The 25,744-nt window shown below is 43.1% G+C and overlaps 1 protein-coding gene across 2 annotated transcripts in view; it reads right to left on the bottom strand.

The window, feature by feature from the left end:
- Positions 1 to 881: 881 nt before the first annotated feature.
- Positions 882 to 25,744, bottom strand: part of Pip4k2a (phosphatidylinositol-5-phosphate 4-kinase type 2 alpha) — a 164,480-nt gene continuing 139,617 nt past the window's right edge. For both annotated transcript variants that reach the window (XM_038333403.1, XM_038333404.1), the window contains exons 6-10: positions 22,969 to 23,007; positions 11,331 to 11,444; positions 6,232 to 6,475; positions 4,441 to 4,544; positions 882 to 3,032 (exon numbers count right to left, since the gene is read on the bottom strand). In XM_038333403.1, the coding sequence (XP_038189331.1) occupies positions 2,952 to 3,032; positions 4,441 to 4,544; positions 6,232 to 6,475; positions 11,331 to 11,444; positions 22,969 to 23,007 (582 nt within the window). In that variant the 3' untranslated portion in view covers positions 882 to 2,951. The remainder of the gene's footprint in view (positions 3,033 to 4,440; positions 4,545 to 6,231; positions 6,476 to 11,330; positions 11,445 to 22,968; positions 23,008 to 25,744) is intronic.

Genomic DNA, 25,744 nt, shown 5'->3' with positions numbered 1-25,744 from the left:
ACCTGTGGCAAGGCTATGGAAAACCTTGTAGCCCTTGGACGCTACAAAGCAGAAGAAGGCAAAGATGACTTATGTGTGGTGTCAGACGTACAGTAAAGGCAGAGATGGAAGGCTGTGTGTCTTCTGTGGCTCAGGTCAGCAGGGTGCGGTTTTCTGTGTTGGCCTAATCTTCCATGTGGACCAATACTCAAACTAACAACATAAAGTGTGCATTATGCTTAAATTACACCCTGCTGTATCAATCACATGAAAATTATAGTTTCGGAACACCTGTTACCGCAGCAAACATCGTATTTGCCAGCTGGACACTCACGACAGCAGAACACGCAAACAGCCCTCTCCTCATGGTACAACGAAGGTTCAAAACATGCTATGACCAAACTAGCATGGGTTATTTGTAAATAATCGCACACCTTTACACAGTATTCACTGAGGTGTGTGTATACGTGTGTGTGTGTGTGTGTGTGTGTGTGTGTGTGTTTGTGCAGACCTGAGATTTGACATCAGGAGGCTTCCTCAAGTCAGGTCTCCATTGAGACAGGTCTCTCACTTGAACTCAAAGCTTGCCAATATGGCTAGTCTAGTTGTCCCTCTCCTGCTTTCGGAGTGTTGGAATTAGCAGTGGGCTGTTATGCCCACCTAGCGTTTACGTGGGTACTTGTGCGGCAAGTGCTGGGCGTGGCGAGCCGTCCTCCAGCCCCGTCTGTGGTTTTGTTTTTACTTGTCTATTGTGTAAGGAGTCCATTTGTCATTTCCATGTCTTATTAATCACTGCAGATTGAAGGGCAGGCCCTACAGGGTTAAAAACTGTCACATCCCTTGGCTGAGGAACCCCCAGTCCTACTCACGGGTAGTCGCCAGCACAGAGAAGCACAACTGTGTGAGGCATCAAAGTGCTTTATTCATAAAGCCTGGCTCTTGCCTTGAGTGCAGTGGTAGCACTGGGACACCACACACGTCCTCGCTTTTGTCCAAACAGTTTATCTGCATGACAGAGATGATTACAGACAAAAACCAAAGCGTTTTTCGTAAACGTCTACGAGCGTACAGATTGGCCGCCGAGGAAATGGTTACTCAGATCATGTATGAGTACTTCTGGTTTTACTTAAGGTTTGGGCTCTTGGGTTTGTAAGTTTTGAGATCAAAAGCTACAGTAGAGCTTCAAACGCCACTATTAATAGTGCCCGGAAACCGAATCACACAGCATTGATTATTTTAAATGCATCAAATACAGATTTGCACACCTATGTTACAGTGGAGTTAACACCATCAGGTAAGAATCGTGGCAGGTCAGTACGTCGGGGTCCGACGGTGCTGATGCTGGCTCCCACACATCGGGCACAGCTGTACCTGGAGAGCCCTGAACTGAAGTGACTGGGAAGGCAGCCTCCCTGGGGCTTGTTGACTTCTAAGTAATTATTGAAAGGTGGACTTTTACTTTCCTTTCCAAACTGCCCACAAAGACCATCTCACATATTAAACAGGGGGTTTTAAAGGCACAGCTTCAGCACAGCATGTAAGCTGATAATACTCTAAGCAAGTGAAGTATTCTGTTACTTGAGGCCGTTTAGGAACACAGGGGAGGTGGTGGGTACATGATTGGTACTGGGAGGCTTTTAACTTGGTTAAACACAACCAGCACAGTTTAGGGCAAGGAACTTACATAACCAGATTTTGGGTTTAATAAACATTAGGTTGATAAATACACATCTCGAGGAACAAAATCCTTTTGCTTTTACGTGAAAGCCTGTCTACTAGGTACTCCGAACAAAACACTCACTCAAAAACACAACTGCAAGACATATCTCAAAACACAACATGTTCCTTACACTGCAAAATGGCTTGACATGTAAACTTCAAAAATCACATGCTGTATATTAAATTTTTAGATTCAAAAATATCCCTGTTTTTCTAACCATGTAAACAGTAAAACTGAGGGTTTCAGTTAAAGGGGGTAATACATAACAAAATGCCACTCTTTCAACAATGGTTGAACATAAACCTCATTAATTGGGATTTGCCTTGGGTTACAGGAGGATTTCAACCCTTTGCTCATCTTTCTGCAGTGGGAGGTGTAGCTCCTATTGCCCCAAACTATGCACCTTTCAGGGCAGTTATGCATCTGTTTTGCAGAATGCATTTCTGCGGCTCATCACCAGGGTCTAACGATGAGAGTCTCCAGGCGAGAAAAGAGAAGCAAGCGGTTTTCCTGGAAGCATTTAGGTAGGTGAAATTGTAGACAGTCTTGGCATCAGACTCTTGGAAGATGAAGGGCTCAGCCTGGGACACCGGGGAGGGGTGACACGGTTAGGACAGAGCCCTGAGCCAGTACACAGGGAGATGCTAGCGTCCTTCTGCCTGGGGCTGTGCGCTTAGGCAACCATCATTGGGGGGCAGTCTCTGTGCGGGCCAGGAGTGTAGCATTTGAAGTAAATCGATCCTTCTTTTAATCATCATCATTGCTATCATTACCATCATCATCAGTGAACACTCTGACATCTTACCTCAGCAAAGTGAGCTGCACTTTATCTTGCGGTGCTGCCACGGCTGTGCTGGCAGGCATTTCCTCTTCCCCTCCCCATAGGCTGTCCCTTCATCTATCCATTCAGCCACGGCTGGAATCAGACGGGGTTGGTTGTTACAAGCTCTGATTCAAGCTGACTGGCTTTAATTAATTAATATTAATTAATTATTTTAAAATGTGTGCTAGAGTGTGTGTATACACACCTGCGCACACATACAGAGTCAGAAATAGCTAGAACGGTGCTGGGAAATATCAGGTAGCTGTTAAAGCGAGTAGCCCCCCACTTCAGTCATCTCGGCTTGAAGATGTAAACAAGGAGGTTTGCTTCCTGCAAGGTGGGTGCTTCATCAGGTTTGGTTGTAACTTTCCCACACCGAAGCCGCCACCAGCCTTCCCGCGCTCATGTCCATGGGGGCCATGCAGGAGGTTACGTCAAGATGTGCCCAATAAAGTCCAAAAAGCGCTTTGAATACTGTTCTGGATTCACGGTTGAGATCTCAGCTCCAGCCTAGGTGGTTGTGAAGAAAACGGATATTAATGAGACGCTCATAATCTCCTTCTTCAAATTACCACTCAGCATCTACAGCAAATTCCAAATGCAGGTGAACACGCTTGACAATCACCTCACCACTAGCCACACCCCAACCCCACAGTTAAGGACACAGCTGAGCAGCCCGTGTCCTTAAACTGCTACTCACATGTATCGCTGCCACTTGGACAAGCAAATCAAAGTTCTCAGGAATCTGTGTGAAAATGAGGCCGGTCTGGGGAAGCCCCAGAGACGGCTAACACAGACCTGTGACCACTGCAACATTAAAATGGAAGACAACAGCAACAGAAATGGGTGGGAGAGATGGCTCAGCAGTTAGAGCACTGGCTGCTCTCCCAGGGGACCCAGGTTTTAGTCCCAGTACCCAAATGGCAGCTCACAACTGTCTATAACTCCAGTTCCATGGGATCCAGCATTCTCCTGGTGCCTGCAGGGACCATGCATGTATGCATGCATGCAAATAAAAAGAAATAAACCCCAACACACCCTTCCCCCCCAAACCAGTCACATTTGAGACATTACCTTTCTGCTCGAAACCTTCCAATGTACTGCACTTTTTTTAGATTGAAATAGTGTCTCCCTATGGAGCCCTGGGTACCCTTAAACTTTCAACCTTCCTGCCTCAGTCATCCAAGTGCTGGGATTACAGGCATGAAGTACTATATCAAACGTCTGGGAGTTATTTCTGGGGCTGTCATCCTCAGTGTCTCCATTATTAAAAAAAAAAAAAAATCCACTGAGGAACGGGTAGTGGGGTGAGCGGGAATATACTAAAATTACATTAAATTAAATGCCCTCACACTAACGGCCCTATGTAGGAGAAAAGGTTTGGTGTAAAAGTTCACTGAAGCCCTTTTTTTCTAAAAAAAAAAGGGGGAGGGGAGAAGGGAATGTCCCCCAAAGGCTTTTAATGGGGATTCAGCAGTGTCTTGGATCCATGCATGGTAAGTGATGGGGGCGGATACAAGACGCTGATCTTATACGCAAAGATGTCTGTGGCAGAAAAAGAGATTATTGTGAGAAAAGAAAGTCAATCCTGTACATTTTGGAGCACCTGCGTCAGGCCGGAGCATTTCCTAGGAAAACACTGAACTATCTCAAGTATGCTCATCTTTGGGGTGTTTTTCAAACATGGAAGGACCTACAGATGCGCAGGGCTATGAACTCTGTGTGGAAGGCTGAGTCTAAGGCAGGGTAAGCACTCGTACTGAGGCTGGCCTTACCTGGTTATGCTGACCCCTCACCCCAGATAATCCTCATCCCAGAACCGAGAACAGCTAGGCAGAATGACAGAGAAGTGTTCACAGGCTACGGGCAGTACCAGGAACCTGTGGGGCGAAGGGTGGGGGAGGGAGCCAGTACTTACGCCATGTTTAACAGTTTTTGCAGCATGGGCAGCTTTCTTTTTTGCATCGTAATGAGTAAGAATGTCAATAATTGCCATGAAGTAGACCTCTTTTCTGGGTGAGTCTGGAAAGGGAGGGGAGCAGAGGCTGTGGGACATGTGACAACACATGAACAAACACAAGCTACTCAGGCAGGGGACGCAGTGGAGGAATGAAGAAACCACATCCCAGAAACCACATCCCGCTTGGCTCCCTGCACCAAAACAAGAACACCTGGAAGTCAGAACAGCGCACGAAGGCTGCTATCTGGGCTTTGATTTTGTTTCCTAATCTGCATTTATTTAATGACAGTGTAGTTTGTGTAAAGAAAAATGCATTGTTAGAGCTTTCTGCAAAACAAGTAGGATTAATTATGCTTATTAATCCCTGTCTACTACCAACACTGTACATACTTCCCCTTGGAGAGAGTATCAGAGCTGAATAAAGGATTTTATGCCTCTATTATCTACTTTCTACATAGTTTCAAAAATATATTGTTTCAATTATAAAGAGTAAGAAATGTATATTCAATTATATCTAATTTTCTTATGTTTAAGGAATGATTTCGGTGGGTAAAATTAAAAACATAGCAAAATACAACCCAAACCTGCTTGGCTGATATGCCAAATTAAAAAAAAAGGGATGTGTGGTAGAACAAATTGACTATTTTATTATTTAAATAGGCAGTTTTTTTTAAAAACTATATCAGTAAAATAGCTTTTGCAATGCCCATGCAGCTAAGGCAGGAAACAAGCAAACACCTAGATAGACCCTGAGGGCTGAGACAGGTGTGACTGTGGAGGAGGGTCGCAGGTGCCAGCACAGGGACAGCAGAAGGGGCAGTGACTCCTTGTTGTGTTAGGTGTGTCAGGGTCTGCCTCTACCTCCCTAAAAAGGCAGGCTATGCAATGCTAACTCAGCTCTCCCATGAGGTCACCTGAGGGGCACAGTGGGCTGCACACACTTGCCTCTTTCAAGACAGATCTGTGACATACTGGATCTATTTAAAAGAGAGTCAAGTAGGATTTTCCAGCCTCTGTCCTGGGGCTTGAACCCAGGACCTCACACATGCCAGACAAGGGCTTTACCAGTGAGCTACAGCTACAGACCAGCTTTCATTTTGAGACAGGCTCTTGTTAAATTGCTCAGGCAGGTTTTAAACTTGTGATCCTCCTGTCTCAGCATCCAGGACAGATGAGGTTATGGGCCTTTGCCATTGAGCCTGGCAAGAAAAAAAAATTCAAAAAATTGCTTATGTAATCTGGGGTATCTAGCTTTTTGACGTTGAGATACAACATTGAGGTTGTGATCTGCAAACACGCTGGGCTGCATTGCTGTATACACCTGTCAGAATACATTAGAAGGATCTGTCATATCCATTATTTACACACGTGTATGTGTGTATATAAAAAAATGGTAGGTCAGGTGGTGGTGGTGACAACACATGATCTCAACACTCAGGAGGCAAAGGCAGGAGGATCTCTGCAAGTTCGAGCCAGATTGGTTTACAGAATGAGATCCAGGACAGCCAGGGCTACACAGAGAAACCCTGTCTAAAGAACAAAACAAAACAACAAAAATGGTTTGCAGTTTTCTTTCATCCTTTAACACGAGGAACCACTGTTCCCTTTAAACACAGGACTGTCTGATATCAACACATTTGACTCAATAGAAGGAGCCCTGCATGGCAGCACCCTTGTAAGTACTGATAGATCACGGTGCAAAAATCAAACCACTTTCTAGGCAGAAAGAGCCAATAGCACTGAGCTTACTTTCATGGCATTTAATTGCATAAACATCAATGTTTGGATCAAACTCGCCAGGAGCCAAAGGTGGTGAGCTGTTGAGTGTATTCCCAGGGCTGTCGGGCGGAGTCCCGATGGGGTGGGTGCCGTCACTCTCTCCCTCCTCTTCCCCGTTGTTCTCCTCATCCTCCACTTCTTCTTGCTCTGCTCGCTCGACGTCGTGGATTCCCACCAGGAGGCTGTAGTCCATGAGTTTTAACTGTGCAAGGAACTGGAGGGGAGGGGGACAGGTCAGTTCCAACTTAACAACTGCTAAAAATTCAAAGAATTTAGGAGAATTTAGGATCAGAAGAACACACATTGGAGGAGGCTGCAAGGGAGTGCGCGGAAAGAATGCTAATGGGGACCCGAGAGGCTCCTTCATGTGGTTTCAACATCTTAGGCACCTAGGGTTATTGTACCTCACGCCCAAATGCAAAGCTGGTTTCTGAGGCGGGCATCTATTATGTAGAAGTGGAGGTACTCCTAAGAGCATAAGTAGATGTTAGGGAAGAGCCCTGGGGGTAGGGGAGGGGGCTTATCTCAACAATGAGGACTGGCTAATGGAGAGAACCAGGCAGTCCCCAGGTAGCTTCCAGCAGAGCTCCCAGGAGCCTTCTGGAAAACACTTGGAATTAAGCATACTCCTAGCAGATAATTAGCATGCTGTCTGTCACCACCAAGTAAAGCCCATATGGCCCTATCAACCAGTGAGTGAAGTGTCAGTGCTCAGGTAAGCGCCGCGCCCCCTCTGTGCCCACTCCAGGTCTGGCTGATGACAACGCTAACGTGCTCTGCTTCCCATGCGGTCCCAGGGGTACTGCCCCCCTTTCCAGACAAGGCTACAGTGTCTGGTGAGGCAAGACCCAGCTGTAGGTCTGGCCCCTCCCGCCTGTCAAACTCCCCGACTTCCCATGCTCTCTCTTCTCCCTTTCATTTTCCTAATTAATTGGATGCACACAGATACATGGTGTGCAACATTCTAATTGATCCGCTGAAGTGTGGACGGCTGCGCTGAGGGCAGCCCGAGCAGCCCATCTGTCGGCGGGCTCTGCAGAGTGCAGCTGCAATAGGCGGAGGGCCTCAGCTCCTTGAGAATGTGCCATCGCTCTTGCGTGATGGAAGCCACTGGCTGGATTGGAGGAAGTTTGCTTCCACATATAAAGGGCACGTCTGTGACATGGCAGGTCAGGAGGTTCCGGATAAAAATGAAACGGAACTTGTCTATATAATTTAAGTTGGAAGACAGGTATGAGTCAAGAGGAGACACACGTGGGAAAGGCTCCTGACTCGCTAGCTCTCGTCTCTCACTAACTTTATTGAAAATCACTTTGGTGGCTCAGTAGAATGAGGGGGGCAGTAAAACCAAAACATTGTGGGTAGAGGAGAGTCCCAATGAGAAATCATAGTACGAGCCCACAGGCAGAAGAAGGCAGGCTAGGGACCAGGGCTCCATTGTGGGACTGGTGCCCTGCGAATGTAGGAAACACAAGACATATCTACTCTTTCCCCTTACTAGCCCTTTTAATCTTCATATGTACGTACGTACATATGTATGCATGTATGTATGCATGTATGTATTTGAGGTGGGTGTCTCATTATGTAGTCTTGGCTGGCCTGGAGCGCAGTATGTAGACCAGGCTGGCCTCAAACTCATAGCCGTCTACCTGTCTCTGCCTCTTGAGTGTGGGGATTAAGGTGTGAGTCACCATGCCTGTCTTAACTCATGTATTTATTTTAAAAATATATAATGTTTCAAAGTGCAGACTCGGAACTGCTTAGGTCCTGCCTGCCTTTCTAAATAAGCCTTGTGCTGCTAGGCCTCTGGTTGTCTCTTCTTTCCTTGCATAACATCCAATCTAATCTGATCTCTTTAGAATAAATTCCTCATTATGCCAAATACATGTCTTCTAAATTTTCTTTTTAGTGTTGGGTCTTGAACCCAGGGCCTTGTACACGCCAAGCACATAGCCCATTATGGACTCACCCACCCCCATCCCCCCACACACACTGGTCTGTATTAATTCCTGGAGATGGTACCTTCTCCTCATGATTTTTATGAGTACTGAAGCCAACTCTTCTACCAGGTCATGTGGTCAAGAAGCAGGTTAAACTATTCTCAGCAGTCTTAAATGAACTTCCTTATTTCCTCAAACCCACCTCTCAACTCTATGAGACGTGAATTAAAACTCTAACCAGACTGTTCAGCATTTGACCACATTGTTAAAAACTGCACTCCCCATAAAATTCTCAAAAAAAATGAATTAAAGATTATATTAAAATAAAAAACTGTAGTCATCCTCCTTTAAAGCCGTATCAGAACACCAGGTCTTGGCTGTGCTCTCGCAGCTCCCGGTCTACATTTCATGTTAATGTAGTTAGGAGTGTGGACTCTTGAGTATTTAAATCATGGTCTGATTCGGTAGCTGTCTGCCAGCAACCCTGGACCAACTTTCCAGTGGACAAAGATGGAGAGTAACGGCACCCAAACAGAAGTAGGTGTTTTAAGGCTGAAGAAAGTAATTTTAGTGGGAAAAACGCCACGCTCCATAGATGCTGTCCACCTGCCTCCCGAGTCTTTGTGCATCGCCACAGCTGTGGATCCACAACACGAGAAGCTGAGAGTGCACTCCGGACACTTGGGAGAGCACAGATTTAAACTGTGATGTGGGGGCCTTGGTGTCATTGACTTTCCTTTCTGTCAGAATCAGAGTTGACAAGAAACACGAGAGAAATGAGAGTTTTGTTCTTTCCAAGCATCTTTTTAGCTTTTTTGAAGGAAAGGGGTTTCATATATATACAGAATGTAAGTATGAAAGTTATCTAGACTACCAGATCCTGCCTGGCATATAGGAACAAAAGAGGATTTTTGTTGCAAGGAATAAATTAAAAATAATTAGAATAAATTTTCAAATGACTATCATGTCTTCTTTTTCAAAGAAAAACACAAGCCATCTATTGAGTTATAATAAACTCTGACCTTCTTTGCTTCTTCTTTAAATTTTTTCCTCTTTTGAGGCAAGGTCTTGCTGTGTGGACTTAGCTGACCTAGAACTCCCTCTGTAGACCAGGCAGGCCTTGAACTCACAGCGATCCACCTGCCTCTGTATTCTGAGAAGCACATCATGTCTGGCTTAAACTCATAAATAGTTTATGGAAAGAAAATTAAAAAATGAAAATAATATACACAGAGACGCACATAATAGCACCCACACACATGAGCACGCAAACACACAAACACACATGCAGGCATGTCAACTTGAAATTTTAGCAGTCAGGCCAATTGTCAAAATTAGAAAGCATGGAACTCATGAAAAAAGAAAACTAGATTAAATGCTAGTCTCATTATCAAGACCAGATGTCAAGTTGTTTCAGCATAATTACCTGCTTAAAAATTTAATGATGCTTCTGCATGGTTTTAAAAGTAAAGACACTGTTACCAGCCACTGAGAAACATTTTAAATGAATGAGCACTTTATGCTCTGCCTCCACTGCCCCTAACAGCTATTTGTATGTGAGAGCCATACACAGGACTAACCCACCTAACCCTTCAATCACCAGCGTTTCTAGAGACAACAAAAGCACTGACTGTGGGTCTGAACTGCCCAGGGTACCTTCTTCCTGGAGGCTTACTACCCTACGTGGTATGCAACCAAGGGCAAGAAAAAAACCCAAAATTTTTGGGTAGGTCACAGATCACCCTAAGAGATACTTACAACAACTGCTAAAATGATAATTTTTGGGATCAGAAATTTTTTTATTAGGAAGTGAAAATCTAAAAGAAATGTTTCCTCTATGCTGCAGTTCTTAATTACCAGATAGATCAAGTTGATTGTCAAGCAAAGAGGAAATACTTAACTAACAGATGTTTTTAAAGGAAGCACTGACAACCGAGCAAACTGTTCATTATAAAAAGGTGAGAGAAAGAATGGTACACGAGAAAAACACTTACCTTACAAAAAAAAAAAAAAAAAAAAAAAAAAAAAACCCCAAAAACAAAAAAAACCCCAAAACCACAAAAACCCCCCACAAAACCAAACGACTCACTGTGCAAGTAAGTCATTTACATACATATACCATGGAGTCATCTACATACATATACCATGGAGGTTAAACAACAGAAAAAGATGCAGTTAATAACCTACAGGTAACCGAGAATAGCCTTCACGGGGAATCAAATGCATGGCATTCATTCTTTAGCCATTCAAATTATTTTTGCTTAAAGACTGAGAAAGACATTCTTTCCACAAAGCCTTTCTCCAAGTATTGTCTAAGTAGCGTATCTCAGTATGTAGGAAACAGTATTTCAAAGTAAAAACAAAAAAGGGGCACATGCATGAACAGAAGTAATAGCTAAGAGAAACCTAGTGAGTAACTGTCTGCTTTAAAATTATTGTTGTACTGTCTCGACAAATTACGAGACAATAACTCCCCCTCCCTGAATTTACTGGAAGAATGAAATAAGGAAGCCAAACAGAAAGATAAACAAAATGATAAAAAGAGGTTTTAATTCTTTTAAAAAACCAGTATTAAGAACAAATCTCTTTTATAATAGGCTAAAATCTCACTGGAACAATGAGTCCTATTTCTTGCCACCCTCACCGAGGACCATGGACCCAAACAGCTCCATGCTGGGCCCTAGGCATGGCAAGGCTGGTTCTTTGGCCTCATGGTGTCCACACAGCTGGTGGAAACAGTGAACAGAGGTGAGGTTGTGCATACCAACATGGAGATATGATTCAGAGGGAAGTGTGACCGACTCTGAGTCACCAGTGTTCCTGTCTGACATGCTCTGGTTTTGGAGCGAAGCCAGCATTCCTGCCCTTCCCATACTGGCTGCTGTGGGTAGGACATCTTCACCACCAAAGGCCAGGGACAGCAGGGCTCTCTGGTTTTTGTCATCCTGACTTGACATACTTCATCATAAAACCAGATCCTGTAACATGGGGCCTATCTACTTATATGTGAGCCACAGCTAATGTAGAATATATACATTTCTGCCTTCACTATAGATTTGAAAAGCTGAATTAAAAAGCCAGGAGAGTCGAGTGACCCAGTGGCATATCCTTCTTATCGGTTTTTCTTACCTCGACATCCTTTTTCAGTTTTTCCAGGAATATCTTTTTGTTGTTGTCATCAATATAAATCTTTTGGCCCTCATTGATGAAGTCATTATCCTTTAAAGTTGGAAGCTCTTTGGCCTAGAACAAATGAGAAGAAGAGGGAAGAGCTTGACTAAAGCCTAGAAGCTATTTGTTCTCTCCATCCTGGACACTGAAGTTTGTTTCACCCACCAAGGCAGGGGCAATGAAGTGTGAGGTTCTTGACATCATCAGGGGAGCCAGTGCGCTGTGGCCACTGGAAACATTCCTACAGGGATCAGAGGCTGGCATGCTCCCCATCAGTGACACTTCATGATTTCCATAGGAATGAACCTGGTGGCTTTCGTTGGCTTACTTTCTTATAAGAAACTCTCCAAGTAGTTAACATATGTATTGTACAACCCAACAATACCCTCCGACACTCTTGGGCAGCCTAAACGGAATGCTGACTACAGAGTGCCCTCTTGCCCAACAGAGTCCCAGCCATGAGCTGTGTGCATGCAATCAGAGGCTTGGCAGTTGCTCCCCACCACAGCCAGGAGGGGAATTCCCACTGGATAACTCCAAAGAAATAATCTTGTACCAGACAGTGGATTAAGTTGGGAAATTTTACCCTTTACAAGTAACCAAGAGGGCAGGCGGGCAATTGCACTTCTGTTCACCAATGCAAGAGGGCTGGAGAAACTCCAAGTGTAGGTTACAGTGGAGAAAAAGCATTAGCCTGTGCCCAGGCATATAGAACTCAGGCATCTAGTTTTAAGATTATGTGGATTGTACTTCGTGCAATCTGCACTCTGGGAAAGTTCAAAGGCCAAACCACCTCCCCCACCCCAATTCCTTTCTGCTAACCATAGCTTATTACTTTCAGCTGCAAGGAATCCAATATAATATACTGCTCCCTTTAGCCTAATACTGATCCCCAAATGGTTCTTTTTCAGACATTTCTTGCCCTTCAAATGTCTGAATGATACACATCTCCCTCTCATTTTATAAAGAATACAAAGGTATGCAGACATACATTGTCCAGTATGGATGTATATGTATACTGTACTATGCATTTCTAAATTACTAGCTTTACTTATTTTGCTTCACTTTGAGAAGAGAGCATTTTGGGTATATTGTGACTGAAATCATCATCAACATCATTCTCTTTATAAAGAAGGGTTGGCAAGTTTTAGAAATTCAAGGGTTCTATTCAATAGGCAGTTCCTGAGTTACTGTCACAGACAGGGATGTCACTTGTACTGGATTTAGAACTATAAATATAAGGAGAGAGAGAGAGAGAGAGAGAGAGAGAGAGAGAGAGAGAGAGAGAGAGAGAGAGAGAGACAGAGACACAGAAAGAAGAGAGAGAGAAGAGAGAAGAGAGAAGAGAGAGAGGGAGGGAGGGAGGAAGGGAGAGAGAAAAAAGAGAGAGGAGTGCATGTATACATATGTATAACTATGTAGGCTCTCCTATCTCTACCCACCCCATCTCCCCCACAGTGCAGAGGCTACAGAAGCACACCACTGTGCCTGGCTTTTTACCTGGGCCTGAGGGATTTGAACTCAGGTTCTCATGCTTGCATGGCACTTTACCCACTGCGATATCATCCCAGCTCCCCAAACAGTGTTTTGAGGTGAATGAAACACAAACCCTGAAGTTTTAGCAAGCTTCAGTCTGAAAGCAGTAAGAGGAAACACCTGATTCTGATGTTAAAAAAAAAATCAGGGCCCCGGAGAAGCAGTCAGACCTCCCCATAAAGCTTGGGAGTCCGGGACAGAGAATCTCCAGGAAGACATTTTGAACGTCTTTGTGCAGTTATGCTTTGGGCTTACGGGGTGGGAGCTGGAGAGTGTTAGGGATTTAGGCATCCACTTTTATTCTATAACCCATTTATATATGCAAGAAATTACTGGAGAAAGATGTTTTTGTTTTATTTTTGTGTGAATTCAAGACATTTGAGGACTAAGATGATATGCCACAGATGACAGAGTAGATTACACTCTACTCTGTGTGTTTGGAAGACAAGTCACATTCACGAAGATGAATGCCATTTCAGGCTCACCCCAGCAGAATTCCCCCATGTGACAGGGGAAAGTCTAATCCTACCTCATAAAACTCTGGGTACCCTGTACTATATTACTAAGCTTGCTTGTGAATTTCACAGGCACTAAGGATGTGAATTATTTAGACTGGATCAAGTTCAGAAAAGGGCGTCCAGATTGGTTAAATGACTTAAGGGCTTACTGACAGGATCAAGAGGCAAAGGCAGGGCCTTGGCAGGGCAGCCGGAGGAGAGGAGTCCAATACCGGTGGGCAAATGCCCCTTTCCTAGATGCTCTCCCTAGAACAGTGCTTAGTAACACACCCAAATCCAGACCCACTCATCGCAGGCAAGGTAAGGGCTGGATTCAAGATTTGGGATCGCTATCAGTGTGACGGACAAACACATCAATCAGCACGGCTAAAGACATACCCAGAGGCACCTTCCTCCCCACCATCTACCACTCCAGTGTCTGCATCTGGATTCCGGATAAAATGAGTGAGCACGTGACCAGTCCTTCACTTGCATGCTGGAAAATGCCCAGCTATGGGCTGACTCTGCACTCCTACTTCTGTCCAGGGGATAAGGACCAAAGCCTGTGGTTCTATATACAGCTGGGCCCAGACTGGCTGTTAGGTTGATCTCAGCTGTCTAAATATTAGCTACGTGTCTTTCAGCAGGTCACTCCTTCTGTGACTTGGTTTTCTCATCTTTAAGTATCAGCAAGTAGAGGGTTGTCATGAGGATTTCACGAGTCACACACTTTGAAGGGGCGGAGCAGTGGTTCCCGTGACTGGCTTGCCATGTTTGCGGGCATGGCTTCTTTAGACAAAGCTGTGACTGAGAAATCCTGAGCACAGCTATCTTTTCTTTTCTACACGGTGTCACATTAAACATTGCCTCACTAGCCATGACCTGGGCCAGCTGCTTGGTCAGCCCCACACTGCTTCTTCAGCTGAGTAAGGAAGACAATCACAGCTACGTGACAGGGTTGGTGTGTGAACTGGAAGGCAACATATAGTGCTTGCCCACTCACTGAGTGTGTCTTCTCTCGGCCCTTTCCTTTTTCCTTCCAGGATCGTAAAAGATAAGGTAAAACCTAGGCCGTCAATACTATAAACCGTGTTTTATAGTATATAAATCAATACTTTATATATTGACATATATATACTATAACTTATACAGTATATAAATCAATATAGTATATAAATCAATATATAAATAAATATAGTAAATCAATACTATAAACCTTTGATTTCAGTTTTTACTCGCTGGTCACATATTGCACATGGGTTTGCAATGCAGCCCTCTATGTTGAAGAATCTGTCAGCAGGGCTGGCAAACTCAGTGTATCCAAGGGCTGCTGTCCAGAGCACACGGTGACCCAGGGAACACACTGGATAGATGCAGCCACGGTGACACCAGACAGTGACTCTTACTGCCTGCCTCGGCGGCTCCAGTTCCACACATGCTTGTCTCACTGGTTAGAGAACCCGAGCTCTGTAGCAGAGGTTACCCAGCAGAAAACCCTGACTAGTAATCCTAAAGAAACAAAACAAAACAACAACAACAACAACAACAAGAAAACAAACAAAAACTAGAAACTCAAGAATAGAATGTGGCCGTATAATAAAAATTAGCTAAGTTACTTCTTGGAATACTTATTTAAATTGATGTAATATTTATTAAACCTATGGACTAAAATCTAATGCTTTTATACATACGGCCAAAGACAGGAATTTTTTTCCCCCTCGTGTTACTTTTCTATGGTTTAGATTTTCTTGGGGAATGTCTCATCATAGTGTGTGATTTAGTGATTGCAATTTTGCTGACCTAAAGCAAAAGTCCATGCGTAGTGGCCAGAAAATATGACCGAAGTAGAAGGGAGCTATAAATTGATTCGTAGGAGGCAGTGAATTCCCTGGGAACACTGACCTTGCTATGAGCCATGGGAGGGCAACATCTGCAGAAACAGTGAAAGCTCTTGACTTCTTCTAAAGCCTACACTAAACTCTCTCAGCGGTCAGTACTGTCCTCCAGCGAGCAGCAAACCATGCTGCAATACTGATCTAAGAGATAAACGAAGAAGGGCAGGAGAGTCTGCACCACATTCAGCATGGAGGTAAGTTTTTAATTAATTCTAATCCCCCCGGCTTAATAAGGGAGATAAAGGATCCTTTAGGAGCAGATTTAGCCTGGCGTTTGAGACTTTAAAATGTTCCGAACAGCACACTCAATTCTAGATGTGACCACAAGCCTCCGCGGATGGCTCAGGAGACAAGGATGGAGGTGAGACAGACACCTGGGGAGGTGGCAACCTCAGCAGAAGGAGGTGGGAGGCTCCAGATGCTTCCCATGGAGCCAGGTAGACAGGAGGCAAAGAGCAAGGCCCCAAAAACTTGTTTCGTATTACTTACCCTTTATTCTTAAAATGTAAAATTATGACTTTTTACAGAATCTCGTAATGTAAAACCAAAAATGTAAGGATTTTTTTAATCAATATAATATTTTTACCAATTTTTTAACCAACATAAATAATTTAAGGAAAGTAATTTTTTCTAATAAGGATTAGCTAGCACATATATACATGCATGTATATGCTCAACTACTGCTATTTGTACAGAGTTTAGTGCAGTCCATTTTAAGGCTTACAAGATGAGAAGTGATATAGGCTTTTGTATTCAATTAAAAAATTAAGTTATCTTTCAGATGAAATTTAAAAAATACTACAAGAAATTAAATTTGTGTCTACAGTCACAACTATAACTCTAGAACATACAGAATTCAAACTAAAACAACACTGGGTTTTATTTTCATTCTATATTTTATACAAAATAGCCAACTGTATTACAAATGGTGTTAGCAATAGGAAAGTGAGAAATATATGCTTCTTAAGATTTAATGCACAGAGCCCACGATTATAGAACACGGAGCCGCTTTTGTTTCAGTCCTGCACACAAACCGTACACGGAAGATGAGGGCCTTGGTAACACTTGTGTGTTTAACGCAAACAGGATTTGGTACCAGAAGGTTTTAATGCAGAGGATTAGATGTATCATCATACGTTGCGATTAAAGGACTTGTATTTAGAATGAAATGAATTTTTGTTTGATGTGATCACTTAGTAACCTACTTAAATATGTTTTTCACTGTAAGCCTCAACGTCAAAGATGGTTACTTGGTGTGTTTTTGATGGCTATTCCTGGGACACTTCAAGTCAAACAATTTAAAAAAACATGTAGTCATTGTTGTACCAGTGACTGCTTATGTTCCTAATTTACTTGTTATTCCAAGCTCACCTAAATGAAAATAAACTCATGCAACAGAATAAAATTCTATGCTCATCATAAAAAGAAAAAATAATCAGTCTATAAGGTAGGAAATTCCCCAGAATGTTCCTGGGAGGGAGAGAATGTAGGCGATCCTCACACCGGAGGCAGGATAAAAGCAGTTGATGGAATAACATCACATGTATGGTATCAATTTTGGGTAACAAGAGATGCTAGGGATTTATAATAAAATCAGTTCCGCCTCCCCAAACAGCTAAGCCACAAATTTGATACATGAAAAGGCAAATTAGTGAATGTGGGTGAAGCTCACTGAGAAGGGGCGAAGGTAACAGGTGCTTTCCCACAAGATGACACGTAATGACCTCCTCATCCACAGGGGCAGATGTTGACGTAGACCTAGGTAGGGAAACAGCCTACGAGACCCTTATTAACTTTTAACATCCACAGTGGGAAAAGGAGAATGGCCACATCTGTCATCAGCGTCTGGATAGGACAGTTTCGTCAGTTTAGACTGGAATCTGTTTATATGTAGAATGTGAAAGAAAAACATACTCAGTACACCCGTGAAACTGTGTTGTAATTAAAAGCAAAACAGTGGTAAGTTTAAGTGTCATATTGCTATTTAAAACTGTTAAACTCTGGCTATGGGCTATTTTCTCTAAGTATCTTAAGATAACGTAAACAAAGTTATTACTTAAGAATACTTTTATAGCCACGTGTGGTGGCCCACACCTTTAATCCCAGCACTTGGGAGGCAGATGCAGGCAGTTCTCTGTGAGTTTGAGGCCAGCCTGGTCTACAAGGTGAGTTTCAGGACAGCCAGAGCTACACAGAGAAATCCTGTCTTGAACCCCCAGCACCCAAGAAAAGATCAAATCGAAATAAAACCACCAAAACCAAAACAACCATCCCCCCCCCAAAAATAAACAACCAACCAACCAACCAAGAAAAAGAAAATTCGCATTTTAATGAATGTTAAGTAGCTATATGAAAGGTGATGGTTTGATCTTCTTCCATAAATAACAATGTGGCTGTTAAACAGTGGTCTCTAAGGTCTACAAAATAGGACCTCAAAACAGGTTTGTTCCAGGGGCTGAAAAGTTGACTCAGTGGTAAAGAGCATGTGTTACTCTTCCAGAGGACCTGAGTTCAAATCCCAGCCTTCATTCAGGTGGCTCATTACTGCCTGCAACTCCAGTTTTAGGGGAACCCAAGACCTTTGACCTCTGTAGGTACCTACATTCATGTGCACAGAAACACACACACACTTAATTAAAAATTAGAAGGAAAAAATACTTAATTATTAATTAATTAATTAATTTTGGTTTTTCAAGACAGGGTTTCTCTGTAGCTTTGGAGCCTGTCCCGGAACTAGATCTTGTAGACCAGGCTGGCCTCGAACTCACAGAGGTCCGCCTGCCTCTGCCTCCTGAGTGCTGGGATTAAAGGCGTGTACCACCACTGCCTGGCCAAGAATAATATTGATTAAAAAATAGGTTTGTTCCAATTTGGTCAAAGATTCTATGTCATGAATATTTACTGCTGGTGACAATGTGAGAACTCTCATAGACTGAAAACTCAAAAAGAAGTTTCTTAAGTCCTCTTGATTCTGCCTTAACATGAACATAGTAAACTTTACATACTATTGTAAAGTCTGCACATCTGTAGCAGGCTGGCCTAAATTCAGAGCACATACTACATGTTAGACATGTTCTCTCTTCCCTAGCTTTGCTGGAAGTAAGCTGGCTTACAGGGCTTCCCACCTCTAATATCAGAGCCCTGTGTGTTCCCAATGCTTGGCTGAGTACACAGTACTTCATGTTAAAACTGCTGAGCGATTTCAATGCTGCTGTGTGTGCCAAATCTGGAAGATGCTCATGAGACTCAATGCATGAGCTCATCAGTTTTTCATATGCCAGGCTTACCAGTCAGGAAAAATTACAAGTAAATTAAAAGTTGGAAACCCCTACTTGTAAGCAAGGGATCCAGCTTAGTCATAGGGTTCTTGCCTAGCACACAAAAGACCCCTGGGTTCCATCTCCAGCATCTCCCGCAACACAAGCAAAACAACTCCACTTCCCAGAATACTCTCGGGCTTTCCTCAAAGTCTCCCAAGGGGCATGCTTACACATGTGCTGATATGTCTCAGAATATGTTATCAGTCACTTTAAGCTTTTCATAGAACAAGCATAATTTTGATGACTATTAAGTGCAGGACTCTAACTGTGGTCTACTGTTGGCCAGTATTCCTAGAGGAATCTCCAGGAAGATTCCATTACTGGCATTTCCTTGCTTGGTCTTAAAGCTGGACTCAGATCACTGACTCTCCGATGCAGCTGTCCCAAACTCCCTTCTATTTTATAAAACATCTTTGGTCCACAGGACTGAAGTTCCTGCTGTTATCTTTTAAGTTCTGTAGCAGGGGAAGGAACTCAATGACACATTGCTTGCTTTGCATATAGAAGGCCTTGGGTTTGACTGCCAGTATTGCAGAAAAAAAAATTAAGGCCTGCACAATAATTCGTGCTTCTGTTTTGAAGGGAAAGTGTGCTCTGCCCTTTGGGTGTTCTTCATGCCACCGAAGAAGGAAGGCAATTCCCTTCCATCTGGGAGAAGAGGAAACAAACACAGAGTGTGTTTAAAGCATTAGCTGTCTGCAGAGGAGAGTCCCCAATAATCTCCCCTGAGCAGACAGGGTGCCCAGAGTGGAAAGGCATGTTGGACAAAGATTTCTTGAAGGGCTCACTGCTGAACTCTTTCTACCTTACTCAGTGGCCTGGTACCCTCCGATTCTTGCCTCTAAGTGCAAGGACTAGATAGGGATAGGTATTAGTTGTAATTGGGGGACCATTTAAAGACTTCAGAAGAAATGCTGAAAACTGGTTGGGGGAAGCAGTTTTAGGTGGGAGGGTATGGATGATTAGTTCTACGATTAATTCTACTAGGTAAAATGTCAGAGCCAGTGGCAGCCTCTTAATCGCCAGTGCTATTCGTGATACGTAAGAATCAACAAGGAGGCTTTCCGAGGCCCATTATCAACGACGATTATTGCCAATACAGACAGCTCTGTAAATGCCAATTGCGGGGCAGCTGCTTTCTTTCCAGTGGGTCCAGGGGAAAAAGTGGCGTGTTAAAAGGAATCTTCGTGTTCTGACCCTTTGCCTCCCATCACACGGGATTCACTTCACCCGAGTTTGGAGACCTGTGTGGAATGAGGAGTAAAATGCACATTTGTGTAAATCCCCGGGACTCTCTCTCTGGAGAACACCGGCTTTTTAAAGAGTGAGGTCAAATCCCCTGGAGATCAAGTGAGTCCAGTTACGTTGTTTCCTTTTACTCCCCCAGAGTCCCTGCTGTGGAGCTGGCTGGCTGGCAGCATGCTAAGACTGTCATTTGTAAAAAGCGGTCCGCTCAGCTATAATTAGTAATTTGATGTCACACTGGAATCGGAGCGCAGCTGTGAAAAGGTCGACCACCAGGGAGATTCACATTTCTGTCTCCTTTAGAGCGGGGGAAACTGCTGGAGTCATGAATGGAAGATGCCCTTCCACTAAAAAGAAAAGAATTAGGGAATGAAACAAGTCATAGCAGCTGTCAGAATTTGACAATATTTTTTTTTAAGAACTGTTCCCATAAAAAAAAAAAACCCTCTAGACATCTGAACATGCATGTTCTGATACTTGTTGCCACAAAGTCATTCCATTATTGTTAGAATACGGGACTTTATCTCCTCCAGTTCCAGCTCCATTATTATGCTAATATAAATCACACTAATTGTGTGTCAAGAAGAAATTCAAGGGATGGGACTTGTCTGCACCTATATCACTAAACATTGAAAATGACAGTTTCTAAACTTGTCATCAACAAGTGAAAAGTATGGGAAATTAAATAATGACTGCAGTGAACGGGTCCCGGGGAAGGGGAAGAACTGCGATCACTAATTAAGCTGAGCTTTGCCAGTGGAGAGTCTGGGAAGGGCGCTCTGCAGAACGGCGATGGTTCTGAACAGCGACACATGGCAATTACAGCCGCAGTGACGAGCTTTCCTGTCTAAGAGGCTAAAAGATAGGAAATAAAGCATTCTCAGCCTTCCCCAAGTACTTCAAACCACAGGCACCAATGATTATTCTGAAGGTGTTTAAGGTTTTACTCAGGAACTCCCACAAAGGGCTATGCTTTTAAAGAATAGTTAAAACTATTAACTTATCCTGGAAGGAAAAAAAAAACCAATGGGGGAGGGGGGAAAGGAGAGGAAAAGAAAACAGTTAAAAAAAAAAAAGACCCTAAAAGCCCAGTGTGTCCGAGTTCAACTATGGCAATGCATTCCACTAAATGGTTGCAACTGTTTCTGGATTATCAGTAAGCTCCCAGATAGTGGACCAGATTCTCCTGGGTGACTGTCAGTTTTGATGGCCTTTGCATCCCATATGTGCAAGCGATTTCTCCTCCCCTTCCCAGTTAGAATCTGAAACATACATGGATAGGTGAGGTAGCCCTAGAAAGCCTCTGACCTTTCAGGGAAGAGTTGTCAGATCCCCAAACCTCCAACACAGTGCAAAGCCCTGGGTTCTTCCTCAAGGCAAGAGTGTCAGCCTCAGCAACAACGGTGTTTGCATAGCAGGAGGCCCAGGGCCCAGGACTGTCTGTGTACCAAATCAAACACTTGAAATCATGCATGAAGGTGGAGGAAATATAAATATATAAATGGGTTGTTCTGCTAAAAATGATCTGAAACCAGATCATTTACTTAATTACTTAAAAAAAAGGACCCTGGGTAAATTGTTTTAGCACCGTATTTAGCCTTCATGCAGGATGTGACTGAGTGACCCATTATTTCAGTCCCTGAGGCTGGGACAGTAACCATGAAAACACATGTTCGTGCACACACATGCTTGTGTGCACATATGCACACACTTCTGAATGAACACAGCACAGTAGATGTGCAAATTCATAAAATTCAAATTGAAACAAAATAATATTCTAAAAGAAATTAAGAAAAAAATTAAAATCCTAGAGTCTAACTTTAAAGAGATAGTACAGAGAAGACCCTTCTGAGGCTGGTATGTAGGAATATTCAAGAATCCAGGCAAGCCTTTCCCCCAGTCTGTCAATCAATGTGTCAATCTGGGCTAATTTAGATCTACATGTAGGAAGCCATTTTCCAATTTTTTTCTTAACTTAAAAGTATTTAATTTTGAAAAAGAATCACATATGAAACTATTTTTTTATTTTGCTTAGAATGGCAGTTTTTAAAAATTTAACAGCCCAAAGCTTATTTCTAGTCTTTCATTAAATAAATGTCTGTAATGAACTGTACTTCTGCCATAACCCAACAGATTTGAATTATCTCTCTATCTGTGCTCCGATCTGTTATAGTTGTTAAAAATCTTTTCAACATGAAACCACTTAATCCTAAATATCCACATCTCTTCCAAGTAATCACTTTTAACAAAATTGGATCCAATTTTTTATGTCTCCATCTACCAATCTGAACTAATTACAATCTTCAAACTGACTTAAAACTTAGATCTCTCAGGAAGACTTCTGCAAATAATCACAACTAAGAACTTAGTTGTTCATGATGAGCTGTTTCCTGTTAACATCTAATGTATCTTATAAAGCATAAACACACATGGTCATTTACGGCTGTCACTTGGAATGTTTCACTAGCATCTAACCAACTCTCTTTCTGCTTTATCAATCCCATCGCAGCCCGGATCTTATTTACCAATACTGAAATATTATATTTTTAACTTTTAAAACTGAAAAGCCACTTTATAATGTCCCCTATAGACTGACCCATTCAAGTCTGTAATTCTATAAAAGAAAGCAAATGAGATTCAAGTGTTACTTGATTTATATAGTCTTTTATAGTCTTTTCATATTTCACTTTAAAAATCAAAACCAACTCTGACCTCATCTTACCACTGTATACTCGAAAAGAAATTTGAAGTCAATATGTAATGGCCGAGAAAATGAACAGAGGCAAAGATCACAGTCAAGGTCACAGACGGTGAACTGGGGTAAAGAGGCCTCGGGACCCAAGTTCCTCAACCCCTAGGACCCACATTCTGAGTTGGAATTTCCATTTCAGTTGACAGTACAGGCAGCTGTCCGTGCAGAGCCGGCTGTCTGTGACCCATGTGTGTCAACTGCACACATAACTAGTAGGTACAGCATCAGATAGTCACTGAGGAAGGTGATGAAGGCTGCAGGGGTGCGGGCTGTGCTGGCGGCAGCAGCGGGGGAATGGGAAGAACCACACCCAGTGCTCCCCGGACAGGGAGGAGGCATGATGGTGCTTACCTTTTCTTTGTCACTAGCTTCTCTAGCCACTGTAGAGCCCTGAAACACAAATAAGTGGTCAGAATGGATGGACTTGCATGAGGTGTACACAGTGTGAGACAAACCCAGCTCTGTCCACCCTCAGTGTGTCCCCCTTGCCCCAACAGACCTCGCCTGGTCTGTGGCTCCCCCTACAAGTGTTCTTATCTACTCTTCACTCTTCTCCAACCCCCTCCTGTCATTTTTGTCTGGCTCATCATTCTCTCTGGACCTTACCTTCCTGCTTGGAAACCAGAGAGTCTGGCATCACTTGAACATTCACTGGTTAAACACTGATCAGAACCGTACCAGTTGCTAGAAATGGCTGCTTTCACTATCTTCAAAAGGAAGATTTTGGCAACAAAAGCACGGAATGCCCCTTTGCCCATGTCATGACCTCCAGGTGTGGAGCATCCTTGCCTCTGACGCCTTCCCCGCACCATGGTGCTGTTCTCTCCCCAGGTAGTGACTGAAGGAGAGTTCCACTGAGCTCCCAGCACACCTTCTGTGAGCGCTCTCTGACTCCCTTCACTTTGGAGACTCCTTCAAAGCCACAGGCTTCCCGATGTCTCTTTTGTTCTAGGCCCTGTGCTGGCACAGGGGTAAAAAGTGGAAGAAAACACAGCCCTTGATCTCCTGGCACCCAGTCGGCTGCACCAGTTTTCAAAAGCAGCCTCTCAGAGGTGTGTTAGCCAAAATGTCTGATGGGAGATGGGGGTTTGGGGGGCAGGCAGAGTTCAATCAGAGAAAGTTGCCTTTTTGTGGAAGGTTTTAATTCAAAAGAAAATCCAAGGAATACATAGACAAGTTGATTCTTACATTAGAGTCCTAAATATGTGAATTCAGCAATCCTTAACTCAATTCTTTGTGTCTCGCCATGTGTTTACTGAACTGGCTGGAGAAAGATCACAGAGTTACGGATTCCTTTTCCCCAGCACCAGATGCCTGAAATGCTATGATATTCATTACCTCGATCACTGTCAAATCCACAGCTATCATCCTGGACCATTAAAGTGGCCAATCATGAAGGGAACCGATATTAGACTAGAGCAAAGGAGTTGGTTAGCTTCGGAGAGAAAATCAGATTGGAAATGCATATAGCATGTCTGTTTAAGCAATGGATGCTGCCCAGAGCCATTCTTCTGAAAGGAACAGTTATGAATTAGTTACCTTCTTTTCCAGAACACATTTTTATTTGAGAAAACCACAAATGAACTGGAAAACACCTGCTTAACAATAGATGGGGCCGCAAGGGTCTGGATGAGCTGTGTTCTGTCATTCCACATGACTGACAGGATTTGAGGTCAGCGATTAAAATGCTATCAATGAAAACTAGACTTCTGAGAAACTGTATTTGTCCTCAGTTTTCCCATGTGAAAGACTTTCAATGTGGCTGATGCTGATGGTCACATGACTTTTGATACTGCATAATTCGATATGCTGACATTGGGATACTATGTTAATTAAGAAACAACTATGTCAGGGCAGGAGAGATGGCTCAGCAGTTAAGACCACTGGCTGCTTTTTCAGAGAACCTAAGCTCAATTTCCAGCACCCACATGGCAGCTCACAAATATCTATAACTCCAGTTCCAGAGGATCTGACACCTTCACACCAATGCACATAAAATAAATTAAAAAAGAAACAAATATGTCTTCAGTGAGACATGTATAACTAAAAACCACACACGTGGACCAGTGCATGCAACTGACAACAGATCTTAATGAACAGGGTACAAATTCCTCAGTGTAACAAGATTGGAGATATTACTGTTACGTTTTGGTGTATTATCCAATGATGTCTACAATTATCCCTCTCTTTTCCAACTATATATTTGTGTGAGTTCAGATTCTTTCCCACCAAACAATACCCAATCAAATAACAGCACACTCTACTGACAGCAGGATCAGCTATGACACCCCAACTCTCTCACATGAATGCAGACACTGCAGAGATATGAAGTAAGGGGCGGGAGGGAAGGCTGAGCGAGAATGGAATGCACCATGTACACACATGAAACTCAGAGAACAGATTTAACTAAAATAAAACATGCTGCGTGGTGGGAGCACACGCCTTTAATCCTAGCCCCACAGACGAGAGGCAGCTGGATCTCTGGGTTTGAGGCCAGCCTAGTTTACAGGGTGAGTTCCAGGACAGCCAGGGGTACACAGAGAAAACCTGTCTTGAATAACCACCCCCGCAAAAAAAGAAAAGAAAAGCAAAATCATGATGTTTGTCTGACTAATATTTCATTTTTTAAAAATAGCTATTTTCATAAAAATCCACTAATACATAATACCTTTTCATTATTTAAGGTAGCTATTCATAATATTAATATAAATTTCAATATTTTATAATTTTATGTTTAATATTCTCATAAATTTCTTTTAAGCAAAGATTTTCTTTACTTAATTTATGTGTAAGGGTAAGTGGGATAACCTGCAGCGACCAGAAGAGGGTATTAGATTCCCCTGGAGGTGAAGCCACAGGTGGTCATGAGTTGCTGGATGCTGGGAACTAACCATGCCCTCTGGAAGAACAGCAAGTACACAGAGCCATCTCTCCAGCCCCTGCATCCATTTCTAATACTGTAGATATCCACAGACAGAACCTATACAAGACAAACCTTTTTAGGGTCCTCTTTTGTGCATGTGAATGAGTTCTAAGATTAAAAAGAAAAGTCCTGATACTCAAGTACCACAGATCAAGGGGAAAAAAAAAAAAAACCTTTGCAGGGGTCATAGGGTAAATATATTTA

Source organism: Arvicola amphibius, chromosome 6 (genome assembly GCF_903992535.2).
Source record: "Arvicola amphibius chromosome 6, mArvAmp1.2, whole genome shotgun sequence".
In the NCBI taxonomy this organism is placed as follows: domain Eukaryota; kingdom Metazoa; phylum Chordata; class Mammalia; order Rodentia; family Cricetidae; genus Arvicola; species Arvicola amphibius.
Note: the sequence above shows the minus strand (reverse complement) of the source record. Positions and strands in the feature narration are given on the sequence as shown.